This window comes from Hylaeus volcanicus, chromosome 2, assembly GCF_026283585.1.
Source record: "Hylaeus volcanicus isolate JK05 chromosome 2, UHH_iyHylVolc1.0_haploid, whole genome shotgun sequence".
NCBI lineage: Eukaryota > Metazoa > Arthropoda > Insecta > Hymenoptera > Colletidae > Hylaeus > Hylaeus volcanicus.
Genome location: NC_071977.1, coordinates 5,844,039 through 5,865,901, shown reverse-complemented (window position 1 = coordinate 5,865,901; position 21,863 = coordinate 5,844,039). Strand labels below are relative to the sequence as shown.

Genomic DNA, 21,863 nt, shown 5'->3' with positions numbered 1-21,863 from the left:
GAGATCCAAGGGCCTAGTAATGTAACATTATTGAGCTATTTTGAGTCTAGAGTCATTTTTTCGCAGGATTCCCACATAACGGTTTCCAAGGTATAAAGAGTTACAGCTTATACATGAACTAGAATTCCAATGCCCTATGAAACGAAAAACCGTCTTGAAACGACCAGAAACGATTCCCCTGGAAGAAGCGTACGCCTGTTTCGTTTCCTGTCGGCTCGCTCCGGTGTCAACGTTCGCGCAGCCGTCGAGTTTAGCGTGTCTCCTCGTTTTCCCCCGTAGCGTGCATCGAAAATTATATAGAAGCTTAGCTTGCATTCGTGTGCAGTTTATTGCCACGAAGATATCGTGTGTCGCGATCGGCTCCGCGGAGATTGACCGGAAATCGTCGGCAGGGACGAAGATACGAGACAGGCCCGCCTGCCCCGTCGCGTTAATTGGCGCGAGCTGGAGAGGATTCGATTCGGTTCAGGGTTCAACGAATCGGCCCCTCGACGAATTAATTTATCGTCACTGTCACGGGACCGCGGACGCCGGCGATACACGGATTTTACTGCTGGCCGCGAATTATACTCGCATAAACGAACCGTGAACGATCAGTTGCGTAATCAGTCGCGATAAAGAAACGTTTCACGGCGCGTTTCTTCGCTCGCGATCCCCTAACGAGCTCAACGACTTCGCCGAGATTCGTTTTACACGATTTGTCGTGGAAGTAATGGGCTTTCGAAGAGGGGCTCAGGGCACTTTTCACGTTTAATGATAGGTTTGCGGAGGCTCGAAGCAGGATTGAGCAAAAGCGTGGACTTGCAAGGGGATATTACTTCTACGGGCCCGTAGATTTGCATGACGCCATTGGGTCTTAGTTTTCGTAATATTGCCGCTTTAAGGCTTTGAGGAAAAGGGTCTATTTTTCCTTAAAGTAGAAAGAGGGGCGGGGTCCTAGCAGGGACAGAAAGCGACGACCATCAGTCCGAAAGAATACAGCAGTCAGTTCGAGTCGTTCAGTTTCGACCATTCTTCCTCGGCATGCTACGTTATAATCGGTAAGAAAATAAATTTCTAACATAAAGTTTCGCTTTAAACTTTAGATCGGTCGAAGCTTAGTAACCTCGCTCGCAATATTTCGAATGGGTCAAAGTAGCCGCGTCGTTACCCCGCCGTTGAAACGTGTATTTTCTCTTAAACCTAAAGAATCTGTCGTATTCCGTAGCATTTGTAGATCATTGGCCCCGAATAGCTGGAAAGTATCCCCGCGAACGCGGCTTCCAAGAATAGTCGCACTTGTTTTTCCATTTGCAAATGCACAGTACAAAGCTTGGCCATAACGGCCCCATTAACAGAATCTGCAAACTGGCAAATGGCCCAAGCAGCTCAACCTTGACTTTTTCGCGAATTCTCAATGGGGTCCGTTTGGACGCTGCAACAACAGACCATTGTTCCAGAGTACGGTCCCGTGTAAGTGGTGCTAGCCAGCTACCAACGTAAATAATCGAAATCGATTATTAATCGATCAGCTCGCAGGCTAGGGACGCGAGTTTTTTCGTTATCTTTGCACGAGCCATTCCGTGGCCAAATGTTTGTTGTAAAAGTTAAGAGTGCGCGATAAATTCGAATAGCGATGTCGATGGGCGGAAGTCGGAGATCAGGTTATCGTCGCGATACCGGAAACTAGCTTTTCATATTTGCGATTGCATGCAGCGATAGCGCTGATAACTAGAAATAAAGTTCACAAAAATGACTAAACTTTGAAATAATAAGCGTAGATTTGTTTGCTGTTCGATAGTGATTGATAATGGTCGAGAGCAACGTCCCCGTTTTTACTTTCAATGGTTAGTTTCAATTCGATTAATTACAGAATATAATGGACAACATTTAGTTGCTGTAATTTGCCTTCTAGTAAACACGGAAACATTTCTTTCGGATCATCCTTCTCTGCGCACAAACCCCAATTCATCGCGATGCTGGTGTGCCTCTTCGGAATCGTGCAAGTTGTGCGGTCGAAACTGAAAATTACAAAATACATAGAGCTATCTATTCCACTTTGCGTGCTATTATTAGTCCCGTGAAAATTCGTCGTCCCGAAATAACTCGAATCTTCCCTTTCCGTCTGTGGTTCGTCCCGCTCCTACGCTCGACTGTTCTTTGACTTTTCTCAGCCCGTCCTTGAAGGGAAGGGAACGTTGACCCTCTCGACCGTCCGTCGGTCCGTACGTACGTACGGTCGTCCGAACGTGGTTTCATTCAGAATGCGATGCCAGCGAGATCGACGTTGCTATACGGGGTGTCCCGACAAAAACTCACCTCCTCGCCATCGTTACATTTCAATCGAAAGTCTCGGATAATTAGACCTGTTAAACGAGCTGGAAGACATTTCTGACTCGAAACGAGGACACTTTTAATTTAAGTACCAAAGTAACAGAGATACTTTATGCAAACCGTTTGCGCTCTTTGTTTTACCTAGATCCACGGTTGCCTGCAACTAGTTTCAGAGTGCTTTGAAACTGATCAGTTGCGGCCTAAAACCCCAAAAAATATTTGAAAATGAATTCGTTCGACATCGAAACTCTTAACTATAACCGAGTAAATAGGCTAATATCTCAATGAAAATTACACTATTACGGAAAAATTGTATTCCATCAATTTCAATCTACCCGAAGAAAAGCAAATTTAAATCCAGGCTTCGGTAGCACGAAGGGGTGGTGGCCAACCGAAGAATACGTGGCAACCAGTAGAATATTTCGCGCAGAAAACGACTCGGTTGATTATCCAACGCGGGCCAGGAGAAATCCGGATATCAAATGCGCGGTCACGTACGTGAGTTTACGTGTTCGCTGGTGCGTATGTATAAATACAAGCCCACGCACAACCCGACGCCACACTCGAGCCAGGCGCACATGTGTCGCGGAGGCTCTCGTGCACGTTTGAAAAACCTATTTTCGACGCGAGCATTGTGTATACGCCAAGCTACGGACCGCCGGAAACCTCTGTTTTACGTACGTAAACATATTGCCCGGCCTACATGCGCAGGCTATTTATCCAACTTGGAGAAATTTCTCCGAGGAGATCAGTCCGACTCCTAGACGAACGTCTTCGTTTAGGAATTAATCCCGAGGAAATCGACGCAACTACAGACTTCTCCTTTGGCACGATATTCGCGGGGGCATCTCGAACGCTAGGAAAATATTTTTTTAGTTGCGCGTATACGAGTGGTAGAAACTGCATGGCGCGTGGTTTGACAAAAGGGCCATTTTTGAGAACTCGATTCGCATAGAGTCCGAGGAACTTAGGGCGATCGCACACGACCGCAACAGATCGGTTTCAAACCACTCTGAAACTAGTTGCACGCGACTATGGATCTAGGTAAAACAAAGATAGTGGAGTAGGTAAAACAAAGAGCGCAAACGGTTTGCAACACTAATTTCAAATCGGTTGCTGCGCCCGTGTGCGTTTGGCCTTAGTCTTTCGTTTAGGCTTCGCGAAACTTGAAAAGAACTCGATAATAATCGAGACGAGCAGAATGGTCCCGCGGTGGACGGAATAAAACGTTGATCGAGCGTCCAGCGCGCACAATCAGAATTTCCTGGCGAGCAGAATGATTTCACGTAACGCGAATGTGGTAATACCGGCTATAAATTTCCATTCCGCGAGTCGCGCAATTACGGGCTGAAATCGCTAACGAACTTTTCTCGGAGTCGAGAGGTGTAGACGCGCGTAAAACGTGGCGAGCAGTCCCGAGGCACCAAGACTACCACGACGAAGACGACGACGACGACGACGACGACGAGTGGGTGGTTGAACGAAGATCCCGGCCATATGGTGTCCACATTCCATTTCTCGTGTGCCAGGGAGATGCTCTTCGCGTTTGCTCTCTCGTTCTGCCTCCCGCCTCGCGGACACGCGTGTAATTCTGCGTCTACGTCGGGGAGGAAGGAGGAAAAGCATCGTCGCTTCGACAGCAACTCCTTAGCCTTTTTGCCCTGCTCCCCGTCAATTCCCTGACGAGACAACCACCCGACAGATCCCCTTTTCGTCCAGTCTCTCTCCGCAGATTTTTAGAGCTAACCCAGACCGTATCGTGCGACACAATTTTAGGGGACTCGTGAAAATTCGTGAAAATATGCACGAGTTTTCTTTGGGACACCTGGTAGACGATAGTAGAGAACAGGGATATTTTAAATGGAAGAAAGAGTGGACTCTATATGTAGCGAGAGCATTTCGGCAAATGCTTGAATTATAGTTCGATGTTATCGGTGACAAATTCTTCGCCGCGGATGGTCGTTGGAGGATTTCAGGTCAAGGAGGTCCTGGTTGAGTCGTTCGATGACGTTCAAGTTGGATATTCCTTCGGTGCAGGAAAATAGGTAGAAATTAAGGAGGCGTCCAGAGGATGAGGTGTTAACGCAGGGTATAAATTGTACGGTACGTATAATGCAATAAAAAGCAAGAATAACGTCAAGACCGAAGTTGTACGTATTCGTATAATTCTCTTCAACCGTTATTTAAACTTGCTTTCTACTCGAGTATAGCTTCGATTAGAATTTCATCGAAATAAAAGTCAACCACTTTTTGCGGATCCCTGTAGAAAAATAATTCAATGGCCGATGGGGGATGGCGCGTAAGCAAATAGATGATTGATTATCTTCCTACGGCGATCCTGGGGGTACCCGTAGGTTAATCGCCGTCGTAAATCATAAAGGGTCTTTCTTCTAAAACGCGATACCTCCGCCGAATGATTTTATTGCGCTTTAAATTTGAAACCGATCCCTGGCAAAGGTAACAGCTTCGAGCTGGTGTTGCAGGTACGCTCCGGACTGGAACAGGTAACGCAAGGTGGCAGAAACCGAGGGGGACGGGATGAAGGGATCGTAGGATCTCCATTGTCTTCCCTGTCCTCCCTCCCTTTTGTGAGAAAATGACTCGTTCTTCCCTCCCCTCCGGGTTCCTCGAAATTTCTTTCTGTAACTTCTCCATGGTGTCACATCGTAAACGGCGGTGGGTAATGTCCCTCGGAAGGGACCTCGCAAAAACCCGAACCCGAATCCGTCGCGGCGGTCGACGTTCGTAAAAGTCGATTGGCTCGGTCGCAGGGATCGATATCCGTGCCTCTGATCGTCGTTCCTTTTCTCCCTTTCGTAGTTTAACACGTTCGCGCCGGCGTTGCTATTTGCGTTTCTCGCCATTGGGGCGGCGCGATGATACACGCCGACTAATAGACGCGCGAGTGTGAGCCACCGGTGGTACACGCCGGCTAGCGCTAATTTTAACAAAAATATAACGTGGAACCCGTGCTCGATTGCACTCTTTTTCCATCATAGGAAATGCGTTGTTGTTGTTGTTGTGTAGTTCGTTGTTGAATCCGAGCGCACCTATAGCGTTCCGGCGAAAAAGCGTAACTGAGTGTCGGCCAAATCGATCCGTTTTCGTCGAATCGCGAGGAAAAAATGGAAAGTCTGCCAAGCTTAACGCAAAGTACATCGAGTGTGTAAGTTTCACGGAAAGCCGGATACGCATCTGTCTCTCGTTGGCGAGCCCTCCATCGCCTCGAAAATTCCCTCGGACCCTCCTGCTACGATCCCGTCGTATTTTCAGGCTAGTTCCTTTCGTAATCAATTTCGAAACTTACGAAGCTTCCGCGGGCAAAGATCGCAGATAATCGCGACGGGAAATAAATAAACGATGCTCGAAAATATGCCTCCGAATCCGAATGGGAGACGAATAATGCTTCACAAAAACATAGTAAACGTACAAGAACTCGATAATTGGAAATTTGAATTTCGATCGTAGATCGAATCGATACGCGGATTTCAATTGTCTGTCCCTTAAGAACAGACGAATTCTTATACAATGTGTTGTATACAATTTGTTTGTTCTTAATTGGACGTTGAGAAACGGTCGGATAAAGTGCTGCACGTTGGTTTTATTCGTTATCTACCGTTCGAATAAAATGTTGCCCATCTCTTGCCCAGAGAGAGAGAGAGAGACGGTCTTCGAGTGTGTGCGTGCACGCGTGTACGTTGATGCAGTTGCGTGGGCGCAGTCTGAAGGATATCCGGTGCGCCGAGCTCATTCCTTTCTTTTTCTCCCTCTCTCACCTCTCTTCTGCTGGTAGCTCGTTTGCTCTTGTTCGGAACCCGTTATCGTTTAATTGTTATCGCGCGAAACGATTCTGACCGTCGCACGCTGCGATCAGTAAACGAATTTCGCGAACGAAAACCACGTTTTCAGTTTCTATAACGCGCTCGAGTATTTTATATATATATATATTCAAGAGTAAAAATAATAGCTGGATTTTGTAAAAATATAACTACACCTTCGTTTACGCGTTACTAGTAAGATTTAACGTCGATAAATCGCCCAAGGGGAATTTTTGTGATACGGCAGGTTGTATCTCACGGCATCGTTTCCCAAATAATCGTAAACACGTCTCGCCGACTTAATTCTCGAACGTGGCGAGATTTAAAGTAGCCAATAACCTTTTCGCTAATCGAGCGGATCGACGGATGAATCGCGTGCGTTTATTTGGACGCGTCCAGGATGGAAACGAGCGTGGCGCGGAAATTAAAATTTAATAATCCAGCGAGGCTGTCGTCGCGAATAGGAATTTATAGCGACGGTGGATTTATGGACCGATTCGTTGGGCGAGATTTACGACCGTATTAAGGCACTATATAACGATTAATTTTCTGCGTAACCGCGCGGTGCCCGCTTCGAAAGCTACTTTACATGCGAGAAGCAGTCAAAACAGCTTCCGACGAGGCTTCCACCCGTGCCGTAGGGAAGTCGAACGGAGCCCAAGCACACCACATCTGTCGCAACGTCTTCGCTGCGTGGGGCGCGCGTTCCCTGTCGGATGCGACAAAAAGACGCGACATCTTGGAAAACGACGCGCAGGACGCTTCTTCGTTTCCTTATTCTCCCTGCTACTCGCGAACTCGAGTCCCTTTTGAATTCTCAAATTTCCCTCGGTGAAGCGATCCTCTGTCAACTCAGCTAATCGAGATATGTAAAAAATGAATTTTTTTTTTAGAGGGAGAGGTGATTAATTCAAGGCTTTGCGTACGAGTATCTCGGAGACCAAGAAAACGTTAGTTCTGCTTTCTCGAGTTCCTCGTCCTTTAACCAATTATAACCTCCACAGATTGTTTCCCAAGATGTCCCGTAACCATACCGCTAGGAATCTTGACAATCTCAACTACACTTTTATTTTGATTATTATCGCGAAATGTTTCCGGTTCTCCGATTCTAAAAGAGTACCACAGGGTAGTCGTGGAACGGGCAGAGCGTTGTTCGCGGTAGGATGGTACCTGGAAACGCGTTGCGACTCTCATCGCGAATTACGATCACGGGCGAGCAGAAGGCGCCTGTCGGTGCTCCGATCGACTCGTTGTTAGTAAACCCGTGGAACATCAGGCCAGAAAACACTCGTTATGCACGGGCCATTTGTCGAACCAGCCCCCCCCATTTCCTGTAAACTTGCTCGGCTCGCGAACAAATCGGGAAATTTCGTTTTGCTACAAACACGACGAAACGAATATTTGTTCCATTTCATACGCGGCAGATGGCCGCGTTAGCTTCTCTTCTACGATGTCCCGCGCTTGCTCCTCTGCTGTTGGTCGCGTTAGAGGCGGCATCGAGGAGGAAACAGGTTTTTTGAGACTGACCAAGCCACCAAAAATATTTGAGTTACGCGCCAGGCCCTCGGAACACGCGGCAATTAACCCCGTAAAATATAAAGCAGATGAGGAGCTGTTAAGCATTACTTGGATATCGAGTCGACGTTATTTTTTAAATTCCTGCTGGAATAGAGAGACGCAAAGCTAAGCCTGTAATCGAATTGTTATCGTAACAGTTTTCGGCGAGTATGACCAGAAAACTTTGAAGTTTGACTGCTCAGAACCTGCTCGATAACAAGTTCTCCCAGCAGCGGATGGTAAAGGGATATCGAAAGGAAAAAGTGGCAAACGGAAGCGGTAAAGGAAGATTTACTATCGCCGGTAGCGGGTCTCGCCTTGACTTTGTCGTGAAATAGAATTCTTAGTTGGAAAGATAGCGGCGAGCCTTGCGACGCATCGTACAAGACGACTATAGCTAGGCCTCGGGTTTAGAATCGCGCGATCTTGACACAGCGAGGAGCAGAATTCTCATTAAAATAACTTCACGGAGCGTCTTCTCTAATTTTACCGGTCCTCGCGGCGACGGATCTCCGTGACACGGCCCGCTGACAGAAAAATATTTTGGATCACTGTCAACTCTCGCCTCGTCGTCAACTTTTACCGCTTTCGCGACGGACCAGGCGTCAAACGAGCGATTCACATCGCGTACCAGCGTGGAAACAGACAAACGGACGGGTACCTTGGAACGGTTGTAGCAAGTAAAGACTAATGGAATCTAACACACGCAAACTCGGTAAGGAATTGAAAAATGAATTCCGAAGACCAGCAGGTGTTTAAGAAAACAAGCCTTTCTCCGTGTTAGGTCGACAGCTTCTGCTAGCTTTTCACCGCGAGCCTACGTTGTGTAATTGGGTGTCGGGCACAGGCACGCGAGTCGCCTGCCTCCTCGAAATCGGAAACGCTCGAAATAAACTGGCCGCTTTGACTCCGCTCGGTGACTCGTCGCGCGTACTCGCGCGCCATTCGTTCTCGCTATTAGTCGAGCGCATCGGCTTCATTATCGTTCACCAACAAAAGGATTCCCCCTCTCTGCGACTGTCTTTCGTCGAGCAACGTTCAACCGGGCTCGTTTTTCCTTTTTCCCGTGGGAAAAAGGGGCTGCGACGAGACACGGGGGAAGAAGCTCGTTCGTTGGCAATGAAAACGGAAGAACCGTTGGACGATTCGCTCGAGCTTTTTACTCTCGGGGTTTGTTGTTATCTCCTCGCTGTGAACTGACTTTGTTTTATTTTCTTGCGTGTTATTGTCTCGTGATAAGAAGCCAAGCTTCTGCAGGCTTAATCTTTCTCGGGACGAATTGTTTTACTCGAACTGAAATTACGATAGGTTTTTAGGTAACGATTGGAGGGATTGGGAAGGTAGAAAGACGCGGAAGAATTTGTTTTTGTCTTACTCTTTATTATTCCTTTTACTAGTTGAACGAACAAGTGCGTGCGCGTAGAGTGCATTGGGCAAATAAATCTGAAAAGACCACGTGTTTCAGACAAGAAAAGCCTCGATTTAATAGAGCGTACTTAACGAGCTGAAAGGGCGTCGATACGTAAAAGGAAACACCATAGTATTGCGATAACCGCAATTGTTCTATAAATAACCTCTTCGAAGACACGATTCTCATGCCGCGAGTAAAACGTGATAATCTGTGCAAGAATTCATGCAATACTGGATTGCAACGCTGCGAAGCACCGTGCATGTATGGCGATAATACGCGACTTTTCCACAGATAACCATAATAATAGTGGGTCACAATAATAGTGGAAAAAGAATCTTATTCGGATTTCCAATCGTATTAGATGTAGAAATTAATTCTGCGAATTAAACGAATCAATTAAATCAATTAAATTAATTCGTTTTCTAAAAATTGTCACGGCCAGACAAAACGCTTCCCACCCTCGCGGACTCGACTAGCCGCTCTTTCAATAGCTGCCTCTATCCCGATTACGCGTTTGGGTACGTTTGCCCAGTATCGCGAGCCTGGATCGGAATTTATTTTATATAGAAATTTCTTAACGGACAAATGTTTGCTCGGAGGCGAGCCAAGCCCTCGTCGAAGTTTGCTTGGCTGTTCGCTCTCTGCTCGCCAGTTTCGCTTAACGTTCCTGCGCGCGTGTCTTTCATCGTTACAGTGTCGTATCGTCCAATCCACGAAACCCCGTTCGAAACGCGCGAAAATTTCTGCGTCGGGTCTACCTTCGTTTTCGCAAAAATAGGAATCTTTTAACTGCTCGAGAAATTGTCCAAGTGCGAAGGAAATGATCGATCGATTTTGCGAGCCATCAAGTATCCCCCTTAGTTTCTAAGAAATCGCGCCGGAAAAATTAGTATCGCGAGGGGCGTTGAATGTACAATACGTGCACGTGCTCGCGCGAAATGATTGCGCCGCGTGTTTCAGAGGTAATTGTCAGGCTCGCCGACAAACGATAAGCTTGCGATACAACAGTGTGCAGTTTAGCGCGGGCCGGTATCGCTACCCGAAGAAATATTACGCTTTAAACGCGATACCGTTCTTTATCGGCGTTATTTAGTTTTCGCGCGAGGACCGCGACCCGGAAGCACGGTGTTGCGCAACCAAATAGAATTTACGTTGACACACGATCGCCAGACCCGCTCGATAACACCCACCTAATCCGTCGACTCTCCGTAACTTAAATTGCGTTCGCTTCTGGAACTTCTGGAAGCGGTAAAATCCCATTGTGGGATAGGATCATCGATAAACATTATATATGGAATGGAAATTGGAAGGTAAATTGGAATGGATCTCTGGTCTGAGAGATTATAGAGCAGCTGTAAACAGATCGCTAGGTTAATACCATTGCTTCGAAAGTGATATGTATCGATGGTAGGATTAAGTTGGAGTTGAAAATACTTTGATAAAGAATACAATGGTAGATTTTATTTTGTTGTACTGTTCTAATCGTGTTCTAAATTAAACAAAAAATTCTATCGACAAAATCCACCGACTCGTTACGCTCCTGGTATCTGCCGCTGCGGATGTGTATCGGTATGGTGGGGGTCGCGCGGGTGGAGTGGGGATGGGAGCGAGTGGGAACAACGTGGCCAGTTGCGCGACTGAGTGAACGAACCAGAACGAGGGAGAGTGTGCGACTGGTAGCGTAGAAGGTCGGAGAAGGACGACGAAGGAAAAGAGGTGAGGCGCGCGCGACAAGGAGGTCCGAAAAGCACACGAGCAGACAGAGAGGAGATGAATGAACGTGCGTACGCAGCAGAGAAAGAGAGAGAGACGTCTCCAACGACACTCGACTCGGCGGAGCGCGAGACGGAGCGAGACGGACGATCGAATGAATGAACGGTGCACGACGAGGATAGAATTAATGAGCGGGATAAATACAACAAGCGCGTAACGCGACAGAACGAGACGTCCTATCGGTTCAACTCGTTTCGTTCACTATCCTCGCCCTCTCTCGTTCCTCTCGTTCGTTCGTTCGGTTGTGTGACTTGCCCCGACGAGACTGGCTTGCGCCCAGCCGTGATCGAACGACTACTTGTGGAGGTAGGCGGCCAGGCAGGTACACAAGACCAAACGAAATGGAACGAAAGGATTCTTCGTCGTCGTACTACGGTGTACACTAACGCACGCTCACGGAACTGGTGCTGAATCAACGCTATAGCGTGAATATGCTAGGCCAACTTATTGATAGTATAGTACGCGCTCTAGAGGCTCATTCAGCCATGATACACGACGAGAACTCTCTCGCAAGCAAGCGCGCTCGCGAGCACGCGACGTCGACAGGCGTTTCTCAGCCTCTCTCGCCTCGAGCTCTAACTGTGCCGCGTAGGAAGTGTACGTTTTTCGAGTTGGAACGCGATTACGGAATTGGATGCACCGTTTCTTTGCATGCACGATGAACAGTACATCTAGAAATGATCCATCGAAATGTTACATCGGAAGGTACACGAAAAAACGATGCACGATCGAAGGAAGCGCTGGAGATGCGAGACACAAAATTGTGTGCGCACGTGTTCGTTTGAAAGGTACACTCGAATGTTAATTACCGTGGATTATGTTCAACGATAACGACTACGTTCGCTTTGACAGAAATTTTCCATAGAAATTTTGATCGCCACGACATTCTAATCGCACTTGCTCGAGTCCTGCGCTCGGCGCACCGTTCGACTTTCACAGATTTTCCTTCCGTGCTAGAAATTAAAAGGCGGAACAGCGAAATGAGCTATGAACTGGTTCAAGATACGTTGCCTCGCGAGGAGTACTGTTAGCTACCGTTTTAATCCGCTACACCTTCTTCTCTCGTTCGGCGATCTTCCCCGTTTTGAAATCCTCTTCGCGAGATACGCGATCCCTGGCTCGGAACAGTACCTTGACTAGGTCGTATTTTAACAGAGCACTTGTACAAAGATGATCTTGATAATTTGCATGTCTCCAAGGTATATTCTTATCCCGAGGAAACTATCCGCCGTCCAATCGTGATTTCTAAGCGGAAGCTCGTCTGGCGGGACGTAAATTTGAATAAACGGTGGCACGCGAAGCCATTAAAAAATTCTATTTGAGTAGGGCAAACGCGAGGACGACCTTCGAAACTACGCTAACGGAACATCTGTCGCGGACGATCGATTAATATTAATGACGGTGATGTTCCAAATAATGGAACGGATACCGTGAAACGCGTAGGCGAGAGATCGCGGGTGGACAAGCACGCGATCAGGCGACTGAATAAACTCGACGAAAGATGCAACCCGGTCACTTAACAAGCCTTGGAGATTCCTCTGGCTCGAGAATGGCATCGTCATTAAAACGTAACGGTACTTCTTCATTCTTCTATTTATCGCGTGTCCGCAGCTTCCAGGCATCCGTGCCTAGCCTTGCTTTACCCTAAACGCCTCGACCATCCTCGAGAATGATCATCCCAACGAACAGGAATTATGATGGAGACTCGATACTGTTTACTTTTGTGCTAGGTTATTTGAATGGATTTGTAACAGGTTTATTATACTTGGTTGAAAACGTATAGTTTGTTATTTGCGAAACCAATCACGTGCAACCTAGAATTCATTCGTTTTACCTATGATAGTTTCAATTAGTAGAGGGTACGAGTACTTGTAGAACTGATCGTACGGCGAACAAGCAAATAAATTAAAAGTAGACACCATAGAACTCGTCCAAACAAGGATATTCACGCGATACGCTCGACTCCGTCGCTACTTTCATTGAATACTGCCGAACTCTGAGCATCCAAGTCAACGACCAACGCAATAAGAGGAAGGAGGGAGGTTCTCGCAGAGCAACTGACGGGAGGTCTCCCGAGTCGATTGTTTCGTTGACCCAAACATGGATGCAACACACAGACGAGCAGTGATTGTATCGCGATTTCGTATCAATCGCACGCAAAGGCCAGACTGATCGGTAATCATAATCATCTTTCATTATCACGTCTTTTATTCGTAAGTCTGTTCACGAATTACAATTTATGATCATTCGTTCACGATTACCGATTATACTCTTGGTTAATTGAACACGAACACTGGCATTCATTATTCATCGATCTTCGATCACATTCGTGATTATCGATTATCATTCATTAATCAAGATCATTCATTATTCATGATTACCGATTAATCGTAGTCGCGTTACATCTTGCCCAACACCGAGACGCGTTTGGCGTGTTGCCGAGATTCGAACGACTGTTTTGTTTATCCTACACGAAACGCTATTTGTAATTTGCGTCTGCGTCGATATCGTTGATAATTCCCTGCTCCCCTCCCCTCCCCCCCTCCCCCTCTCCCTCCGCCCTCCACTTCACCCCTTGCGCCGCGATAACGATATCATGAAATTATCGGTGCAACTTAAGTATCTTGCCTCTATACACCAAAGTTTTCGTTGCACGAGCGATCGAACACTTTCGTTTCAATCCCTCTCTCCGTGTAACATCCACGGTAACAAGACACGATCATTTATCCAGCGACCAGGGGCCCTTAACCCGAGCAAACGCGAACGAAACGCTTTAAATTCGATCGATAACGCGCCTCGAGTATCCTCCCGGTGCCGACGACGAAAATTTCCCACACACCGTGCGTACGCGTGTGTCGCGTGAATCGCGTTACGCCCGTGGTGGGGAATAAGACAAGAAAAAAAAAAAGAAGAAAAAAAACACGGGTAAAAAAATCACCGACGCAAGCATCGCCACCTCCGAGCGTATCGTCGACGAGCGACACTGTCGCCGCGGCGACGCTGTCGGTGGTATACACGGTGTGACGACATAGGTAATGTTTTCATTCAATCTAAAGCTTCAATGATAGCTTCCGCCCATTCATAAAAAGCTTCGTGTTGCGAACGAGTCGTTGGCTACGATATCGCCAGATGGCATACCGTGCACGGAACTCGACCGGCCCTCGTCACACTCTCTCGCCTCCTCGTTCGCTCTTTCTGTCTCTACTTTTTCTCTTCCCGTTCCCTCGCCCGACTGTCGCCATTCATGGCTTCCTTCCCACCTTCTCTCTTCCTGCTTTCCCTCCCTCCCCTGCCGTTTCGTCCTACTGCCTCTTGCCTTGTGCCCCTCTTCACCGCGCCAACCCCTCGCCCACCAACGTCGACTCTCGGTCCTCCCCACTCCGCGGCTCGTTCGCGCCTCGGCGAATCGCTGCCGCGCCAGCCCCACTCCGTCGCCTCGACTCACCAGTTCGACTCGCTCACGGCGAGCCCGTTGTCAGTCGTTCGCCAGCAGTCGTCGCGGTCACCTCTGTTTTTGACAATTCGCTCACGGTCTCATTCATCGTCGCCTCGTGTCGTTTCTCGAACGTTTCCTTCGGCTTGTTCGCGTTATCGAGTCGGAACGCGGTTCGATAGCGCTCGTAACGTTCTAAGATCCGGTTATCCCGTTACTCGTCGAATCGAAGCACTTGGCGAGATGAACGCCTCTGTCGTCGAATCTGTCGGCATTTGTTGGTGCGCGTGACGTCACGACTTTCGCGTCGAGAAGCCAGTCCCCCGGAAACATTAGCCGAGGGGAAATGAGAACGGGACGGCAGGGCAGATGAGAGGGCGACGAGCAGCTGGCTTCCGGTGGAATTCGAGGACGTTCCTAGATCCGTTCAGCCGTTCGAACGGAATCGCCGTTCCGGAGCTGTCGCGTTGGTACGCGTGCGCCCTGTGAGAATACCGGACACGCCTCCCCAAGGATCCCCTCGGCCCCGGCGTGGGCGAGCCCACGTTCTTTTCTGGATTTTCGCTAGTCCCATGAATTTTCAGTAAGTCTCACATCGCTTTCTCTTAAGTATTTCCGCTCGGCTCTGAGGGTGGGCGTGGGACGAATGTGTGGACAGTCGTGCTTGGATCACCCTTTTATTTCTAATTCTTCCCGAATATGTCTTGTTCGCTATATTATTGTTGGGTCATTCGTTGATAGGTGGGGTGTTAAAGAAGTGTTTAGAGAGTTTGAGCATTCATTCGATGAAAGATTGGAGTAAAGGATAACATTGTCAGCGCGTGTATGACGGGGCTAGTTCTTATTTATCTACTTCTCAACCTTTTTCATTCAGTGAAAACCCTTTTACGAGAAAGTAAATACGCTTGCATTATGTCGTGGACGCTTGTAATCGGATACGTTTAACGAGCTGTATCGTAAAACAGAAATCGATAACGTGAAAAAGAATATTAACTATCTATTGAAATCTGCTTTTCGACGAAATACAATTATCCAAAACGGCAATTAGATCGAAATATCTGTTGAAGTGAATTATTGCATGATTTTATTCGAATCAAAGGAAACTCCGAATGTTTGCTTTTAATTATCTAATCAAATTGCGCCCGTCGCTGTGTTATGAAATTCGTTGTTCCACCGAAACGTGGCCAGGATCTCGTGTTTTCGAAGCGCGATATCATTTAAACCGCAATGCCAGATAACTTTATTGAACGGAAACGTGCCAGCAGCAAGGAAGCACGTCCGGGCTTATCGCGAACGTTTCCGTCGCGAATTAAAACGTATCTGTACCGGAACGTCGTTTAAAAATTGCCTTTTTTCCACGGAGATGACAGTTAAATGGACCTTATTCGGAGCATCCTGTACGGGAATGACGGTGCCCTTTAAATTCTATTAGAATAATCAACATTGTCGTGCATCGAACCCGTTCTATATAGGAATAGCACTTTGTTCCAAGCCATTTTACCCGTAATTAATTAATTTCTCCATCCGAAACACATTTTATCATCGAGATACCTGTATACAACAAAAGACTGAGCGTGTATCATTGTCGTTCCACGCGCAGTATGCAACAAGGAGTGCTAAACAAACGAGAAACGTGACTGCACGCTAAATACTCGGCGTATCGCCGTCATGGTCGCTCGAAACAATCATGGTGTCACGATTATGCGATTGGTAATTTTCTCCGAAACGCGCCTCCTTCGTTCCATATAATCATCGCGTGATTCACGAATCGAATATTCGTGACTTATCTGATTTTTACCGCGAAGGCGCGATTATTCAGCGGCTGACCTACGCGTTGTTCGAATATCTCTCTCTCTCTCACAGCGTGACAAAACGAATTCTTCCAACTAACCAGGGAACTTCCTTTCACCTTAGTCAGAGGGTCTTTCTACGATTAAAATGATTTCAAGTAAATCTTGGAGGGGATCAATCCTCGGGAACCAAATTCTCTTGCACTAACTCTAGAAGGTACCATTAGGTCTTCCAGGTCTTCACTTAGGCCGATCGCACACGGGCGCAACCGATCAGTTTCGAACCACTCTGAAACTAATTGCATGCAACCGTGGATGTAGGTAAAACAAAGATAGCGGAGTAGGTAAAACGAAGAGCGCAAACGGCTTCCAACACTAATTTCAAATCTGTTGCGCCCGTGTGCGTTCGGCCTTAGTTCCTTATTGTTTGTCAACCCTCCATTCCTCCGTACAACTTCCTCTCCTTTCCTTTTCCAACCCATTGCACTCCCATCTCGAAGCTCGACAGAAATGTTCACAAATGTAAAAATCTGTGTTCCTAAAAGATGAAAGGTTTCTCGCCAAAAAATTCCCCCAAACGTGGCCGTATACGACAATGGGACATATAGAGAAAGTTTCGAGTGGCCCATTAGCGGGCGGATCTCTATCGGCGGAGCTGAACGGCGTAGCGACGAAAAGCGGAGAAATATCTCGTCTGGGGAGGAGATAGATGACGAGGGAGCGAGAGAGAGAGAGATAATCGGTGGTCGGTACACCGGCTGCACAAGCTCACAAAACGTTCCTCTTATCTGCTCTCTCGGCCGTATAAAGCGACTAAAAGCTCTGACCTATGGCAGTCGGTCGGCGATAGCCCGCGCGCATTCCTCTCCGAGTGCACTCTCTGAATGGGCCGCCTGTTTCTTCGCGAACACGCCCGTGCAGTTGACGAACGTGTGTGGCACGTCGGTGCGCTTCTGAGCGTATCTGCGTGGGTTCACACGTGTTTCTACCGCGTGAGCCGCGAGCGCGCACTAACCACCGCTCCCTCTGCATCCTCTCGATTCTCCCCATGTACCAATACGTACATACGGTAGAACTTTGTTTGTATTAACAAAATCATGCCTTGGCTCGGATATACGAACTTGAAGCTGAGCATAGTAGCCTCTAGACTACCGTAGATAAGCTCATGGCTATCTAGACACTCGTAGCTAGGCTCAGTACACTCTAGGCCCCCCATGGCTACGCTTAGCACACTCTAGCTTCCCTTCCTTCATAGCTAAGCTCAGTACCGTTTAGCTCCCAAATAGCTAAGCTCAGTACCCTCTAACCCCTCATAACTAAGCTTAGTACTCTCTAGCCCCTTTTACCTAAGCTCTGGTACCCTAAATTTCGAATAATCGATGTACGTAATTTCGTCGAAGTAATTTCGCTTGCGAAAGAGGGGAGCAGAGGAAATTTAATGTATTCGGTGTTTCGCAAGCATCGGGGCGCCGGCATCGTCGCACGATCCTGGTACCTACACAGCGGATGCGTGTAGGACGCGCGAGATCGGTCTTGTGCGAACAAACGTCGTTTCTTCCAGTTCTGTAAGCACCTCGAGAGAGTGGGTCGAGACGGTGTTGAACGGATTACGAGGCGGATTTAATGTCATCGTGGGTCCGTACATTCGTCGCTGGCCAATTATTCCTGCTATCCTCGACGAATACGCGTTTTAATGCTCCCATTCGCGGCTGCGGAGCCAACACTGGCTCTCGAGACACTTGGTGACTTTCACTGCGGTATTCTTGATGCCGACGAAAATTAGGCGACTATATTTAGGAAAGGGCTATGCTTCTTTTATGCCCTGAACATTTTCATTTACTTATTGTAACGTTCTTTATAGCCGTGTGTTTAATCTTGATGTATATGAAAAAGTGGAGAAGGCCTTCGAAGGCCTACTCTTCCTAGATCTCTTTAGAATTCCAAAGTAGTCTATTACCTCCAACATCCAGCTTTCCAACCAAGTGAGACAGGAATAAAGACTCCGCTTCATTTCAGCTCAGCCCTCTCGATACTCGAATGATGCTTGCAAACGAGTACGATCGTTCGTAGTATCGAAATGGTTGCTAACCAAAGGTTGCCTTTTCCAAAGTCCCACTCTAGCTCGATCCATCCCGAGTTCGATTCACGAGTACAGCCCTGAGGCGACGCAGATGCGTGGAGGACACGATTGGTCTCCGGTCTAACAAAACGCTCGGTTCTTCCAGAACTGTGGGCGCTTCGAGTGGGCTGGTGACCACTGAATCAAGAAACCTGGTGCACGCGCCCACTCGCCGAGCGTTCGCCCACGTTCGGAGACCAAACCTACCTCGAAGTCGCTACGTAGGCAGCGGAGACCGCGTACACGGCATCCTTCGCTGCTCGCGAGGTGCGATCCCCGAAAATATATCGCTTTCGACCGTTGTCCATTCAGATCGCCGATCCCTTCCCTTTCGCTGCGATTTATCGCCGCTACTTGTTCGTCTCCTCTAATTTCTCACTTCTCTCGACCATCCTCCTCGCATCCCCGACACTCCGGATACTGGACCGTGCACTTTCCGATATCAGATTTAGAGAGGATTGAACGAAGGAGAAGTCCTGAACTGGCACTGAGACGGATGTCAAACAGGTCCTATTTAACGTTATGGTAGATTCTTCCGTGGACGAATCTTGCTGAGATAAAGTTTCCATTTATCCTACCAGAGAATTTGCACGTTTCTCAAGCAGAATTCATCGTGTGATGCTATAGTAGCAATATAAATAAAAAAGAAAGACGGAATAGCCTTTCTAGATATACCTAAAGCAAAGGTCGAGGTTTCTATAAATAATTCCTGATCGCGATCTTGATTCCCGATCGAACCATCGTTAACAGTTTGCGTACCGTTTCAGGTGGGGATGAAGCGCGTGTCGCGAGGGCGAGAGGAAGCGGACGCGGAGCATTACCGAGCATCATCCTCGCTAATGGAACGCCCTTGCCGAGAGTGCCACCACCTCGCGCGGGCTGGGCAGTGCGTATCAACGAGGCGACACTCGCAACGCCAAGTCAGTCAACTAATCGTCATCAGCATCAACGGCAGCAGCAGCAGCATACACCGTGTCCAGGTACACCGAGAGCCGTCGAACAATGGGCTAGCGAGCGGGCATCGTCGTCGTCGGCTTTGTCGGTTCGCGGTACCCCCTCGCCATCCTCGCCAGAAGCAGCATCAGCAAGAAGAACGGGACCAGGATCAATCGGGTTCGTCACCTCGTCGAATCGCGTCCCTGGACCAGGTGGAGCGCGAGGAGCAGAGGGATCAGAGGTCGCCGGTGTCCGTTTCGCGGATCATTGGCAGGAGGAGGAAGAGCTGGAGGCGAAGGAGAAGGAGGAGCACCGGAAGCGTCGCGTGGACGCAGCGGCGCGTTACCAAGCCGAGCATCTTGGACTGAGATCCGGTCGGATGTCGCTGAACAATGCGATCCCGCCGCTCTCGCGGCCACCCTCCTCGCAGACCAGCGGTATAATCTCTGGAAACGGTCTAGACGGGACCACGGACGCAGGCAGCAACAACTCCGACGACGGCGACAACCAATCCGTTCACCAGGGTGTCCAGTCGAGTCGCGTCCACGACCACAATCGTCCGTTTCCACCGCCACGGTTGCCAGCCGTGCACGTAGCCTCTTCTCCGTCGGTAGTCGCCGCAACCACGCTGGCGACCAGCAGTGTCTCGACCCAGTCGAATCCTAGAATTCCGGTGACCACCGCGCCTCTGAGTCCCCTGTCTAGCACGTTCAGAAGTCGACCGCGGAACGTCGAGACGATCGAGACGTCGCCCAGGACGCTCTCCACCTCGGACACGCCTCCCAGAAGTCCCATCGGCGAGGTGAGCCTGACCGTTCCGCGGCCCGACGGCGAGAGAACCATCAACGAGTACGTGGAGGCTCCGTTCAAGCACTGCTGCTTGAACCAGGAGCGTCGTCTGGACGATGAGAAACGAGCCGCGGCCACCGACTGCCCGAAGATCGACAGGAGGCAGCAGCGTCGGAAGGGTCTCTCCGACGCTGCTGTGGCGGCCACCCATCATCGGTTGCACGCCGCCAGGGCTCACCAGGCGTTTCGTAGCGGTTTGAACGCGACGGGGACTCACGCCGCGGCATCCACGACAGCGAACGCCGTGGGGACCAACGCCGTTACCAAGCAGCCGGTCTCTTTCACCAAGGAGCCAGCCAACAGCCTCGCCTCCAGAACCTACGATCCGGCCGGTTTGTCGATAATGTGCAATTTTTGCGGCAGATGCCGTTGCGAGTCCTGTCGCGAACCCCCGCCGTTGCCCAGCAAATGGCTGTGCGACAACAAGTGCTTCTGTTCCGCGGACACTATCCTCGATTACGCGTCCTGCCTCTGTTGCGTGAAGGGACTGTTCTATCACTGTGCAGACGGCACAGGTACCGGCGGGATCGACGGAGAGGCGGCAGGGAGCTGCGCGGACGAGCCGTGCTCCTGCACGGGGAACAAGACTGCCTCCAGGTGGGCCTGCCTGGCGGCCCTCACCCTGGTCATGCCCTGCCTGCTGTGCTACTGGCCGTTCAAGGGCTGCGTGGCCCTCTGCGAGACGTGCTACGCGCGGCACGCCGCCCAGGGATGCAGGTGCAACCCGAGCACCCTCGGGAGCCAAGCCTCCGGCAGGCATCATCCCATCGCTAACGACATCGGGGACTCGAGGGACCCGGAGAAAAGGTTGCTCGATCCGGTCACGCCCGAACTCTAAAGTTTCGCCGTTCGCGCCCTCGCCTACAGATCGAAAATCGACGTTTATCTTTAACAGGGGAGATCGCTGGACAAGTTTCTCCCGGGGACTGAAACTCCTCCTCGGACTCGAACGGCTAGCTCGAGGGGTACGAGAGATGTAGAACAACGAAGAGTAACTTTAAAGCGGTGCCGCGTATCGGTACGTTAACCCTGTTGCGAATTAACAATTTTTATCGCGATCTCGTAATTATAATTTATTCGAATCTTTCCCAAAGAAATTGGATATTCAATGAATGATTTTATTTATTTTCTCGTCGGTTACCGACAACTCAACGAAATGAATATACGAGAGGGGTGTGTCACCTCAGCAGCTACCGCTCGAGTCGATGGGTCGTTTCATCAACCCCGAGGTTCTATCTTTAAGCGAGGTAGTATCGGTACACGATCGAGGTAGTATCGGTACACGATCGAGGTTTGCACGTTGACTGTCACCCGAAACGATTGTTTTATTTTCTCCGTCTGTAAAGTGCCTTATTCACGAAAGAATTCCGCGCGAATACGAGGACCAATAAACTACCCGAACCATTTACCGTACGCAGCGAACTGCATCCTTGACATTTTACCTTGTCGGTTGGTTACGCGACAGTCAACGCGTAACAGGAAGTTGTCTACGACCATAGGCTCCGATCTACCATTCTTTCCATTGGAGAATTCTGTTTGCGAACCTCGTCGTGTACGGGTAGTTTGGCGTCGGGGGCCGTGGGAGGAACGGACGATAATCGACGATGGTCGATCGATTCGGGACGAGTGCGGGGACACATTTGGGAGCAAAGTGAATCGCATCAAGTACAAGCAAGTTGCATTTAAGTCGAGAAACGATGAGTTATGTGCGTTGGGAAGTTCCGACGAGTTTGTACGTCTGACGTCGCGAGTGTTTTAATTATTTATTATTTCTCTTCCATGTGCACGCGCGCGCGCGAGAAAGAGAGAGAGAGAGAGAGAGAGAGAGCGAGCGAATGGGAGAGTGGGAGAGAATGCGGAGCGA

The 21,863-nt window shown here is 49.0% G+C and overlaps 1 protein-coding gene across 1 annotated transcript in view; it reads left to right on the top strand.

Annotated features, from left to right (window-relative positions):
• Positions 1 to 21,264, top strand: part of LOC128884852 (uncharacterized) — a gene marked incomplete at its 5' end in the record, with an annotated part of 30,039 nt that extends 8,775 nt beyond the window's left edge. Inside the window, one exon of the mRNA XM_054138509.1 lies at positions 18,982 to 21,264. Coding sequence (XP_053994484.1) covers positions 18,982 to 20,837 — 1,856 coding nt within the window. The remainder of the gene's footprint in view (positions 1 to 18,981) is intronic.
• Between the last annotated feature and the right edge of the window lie 599 nt (positions 21,265 to 21,863).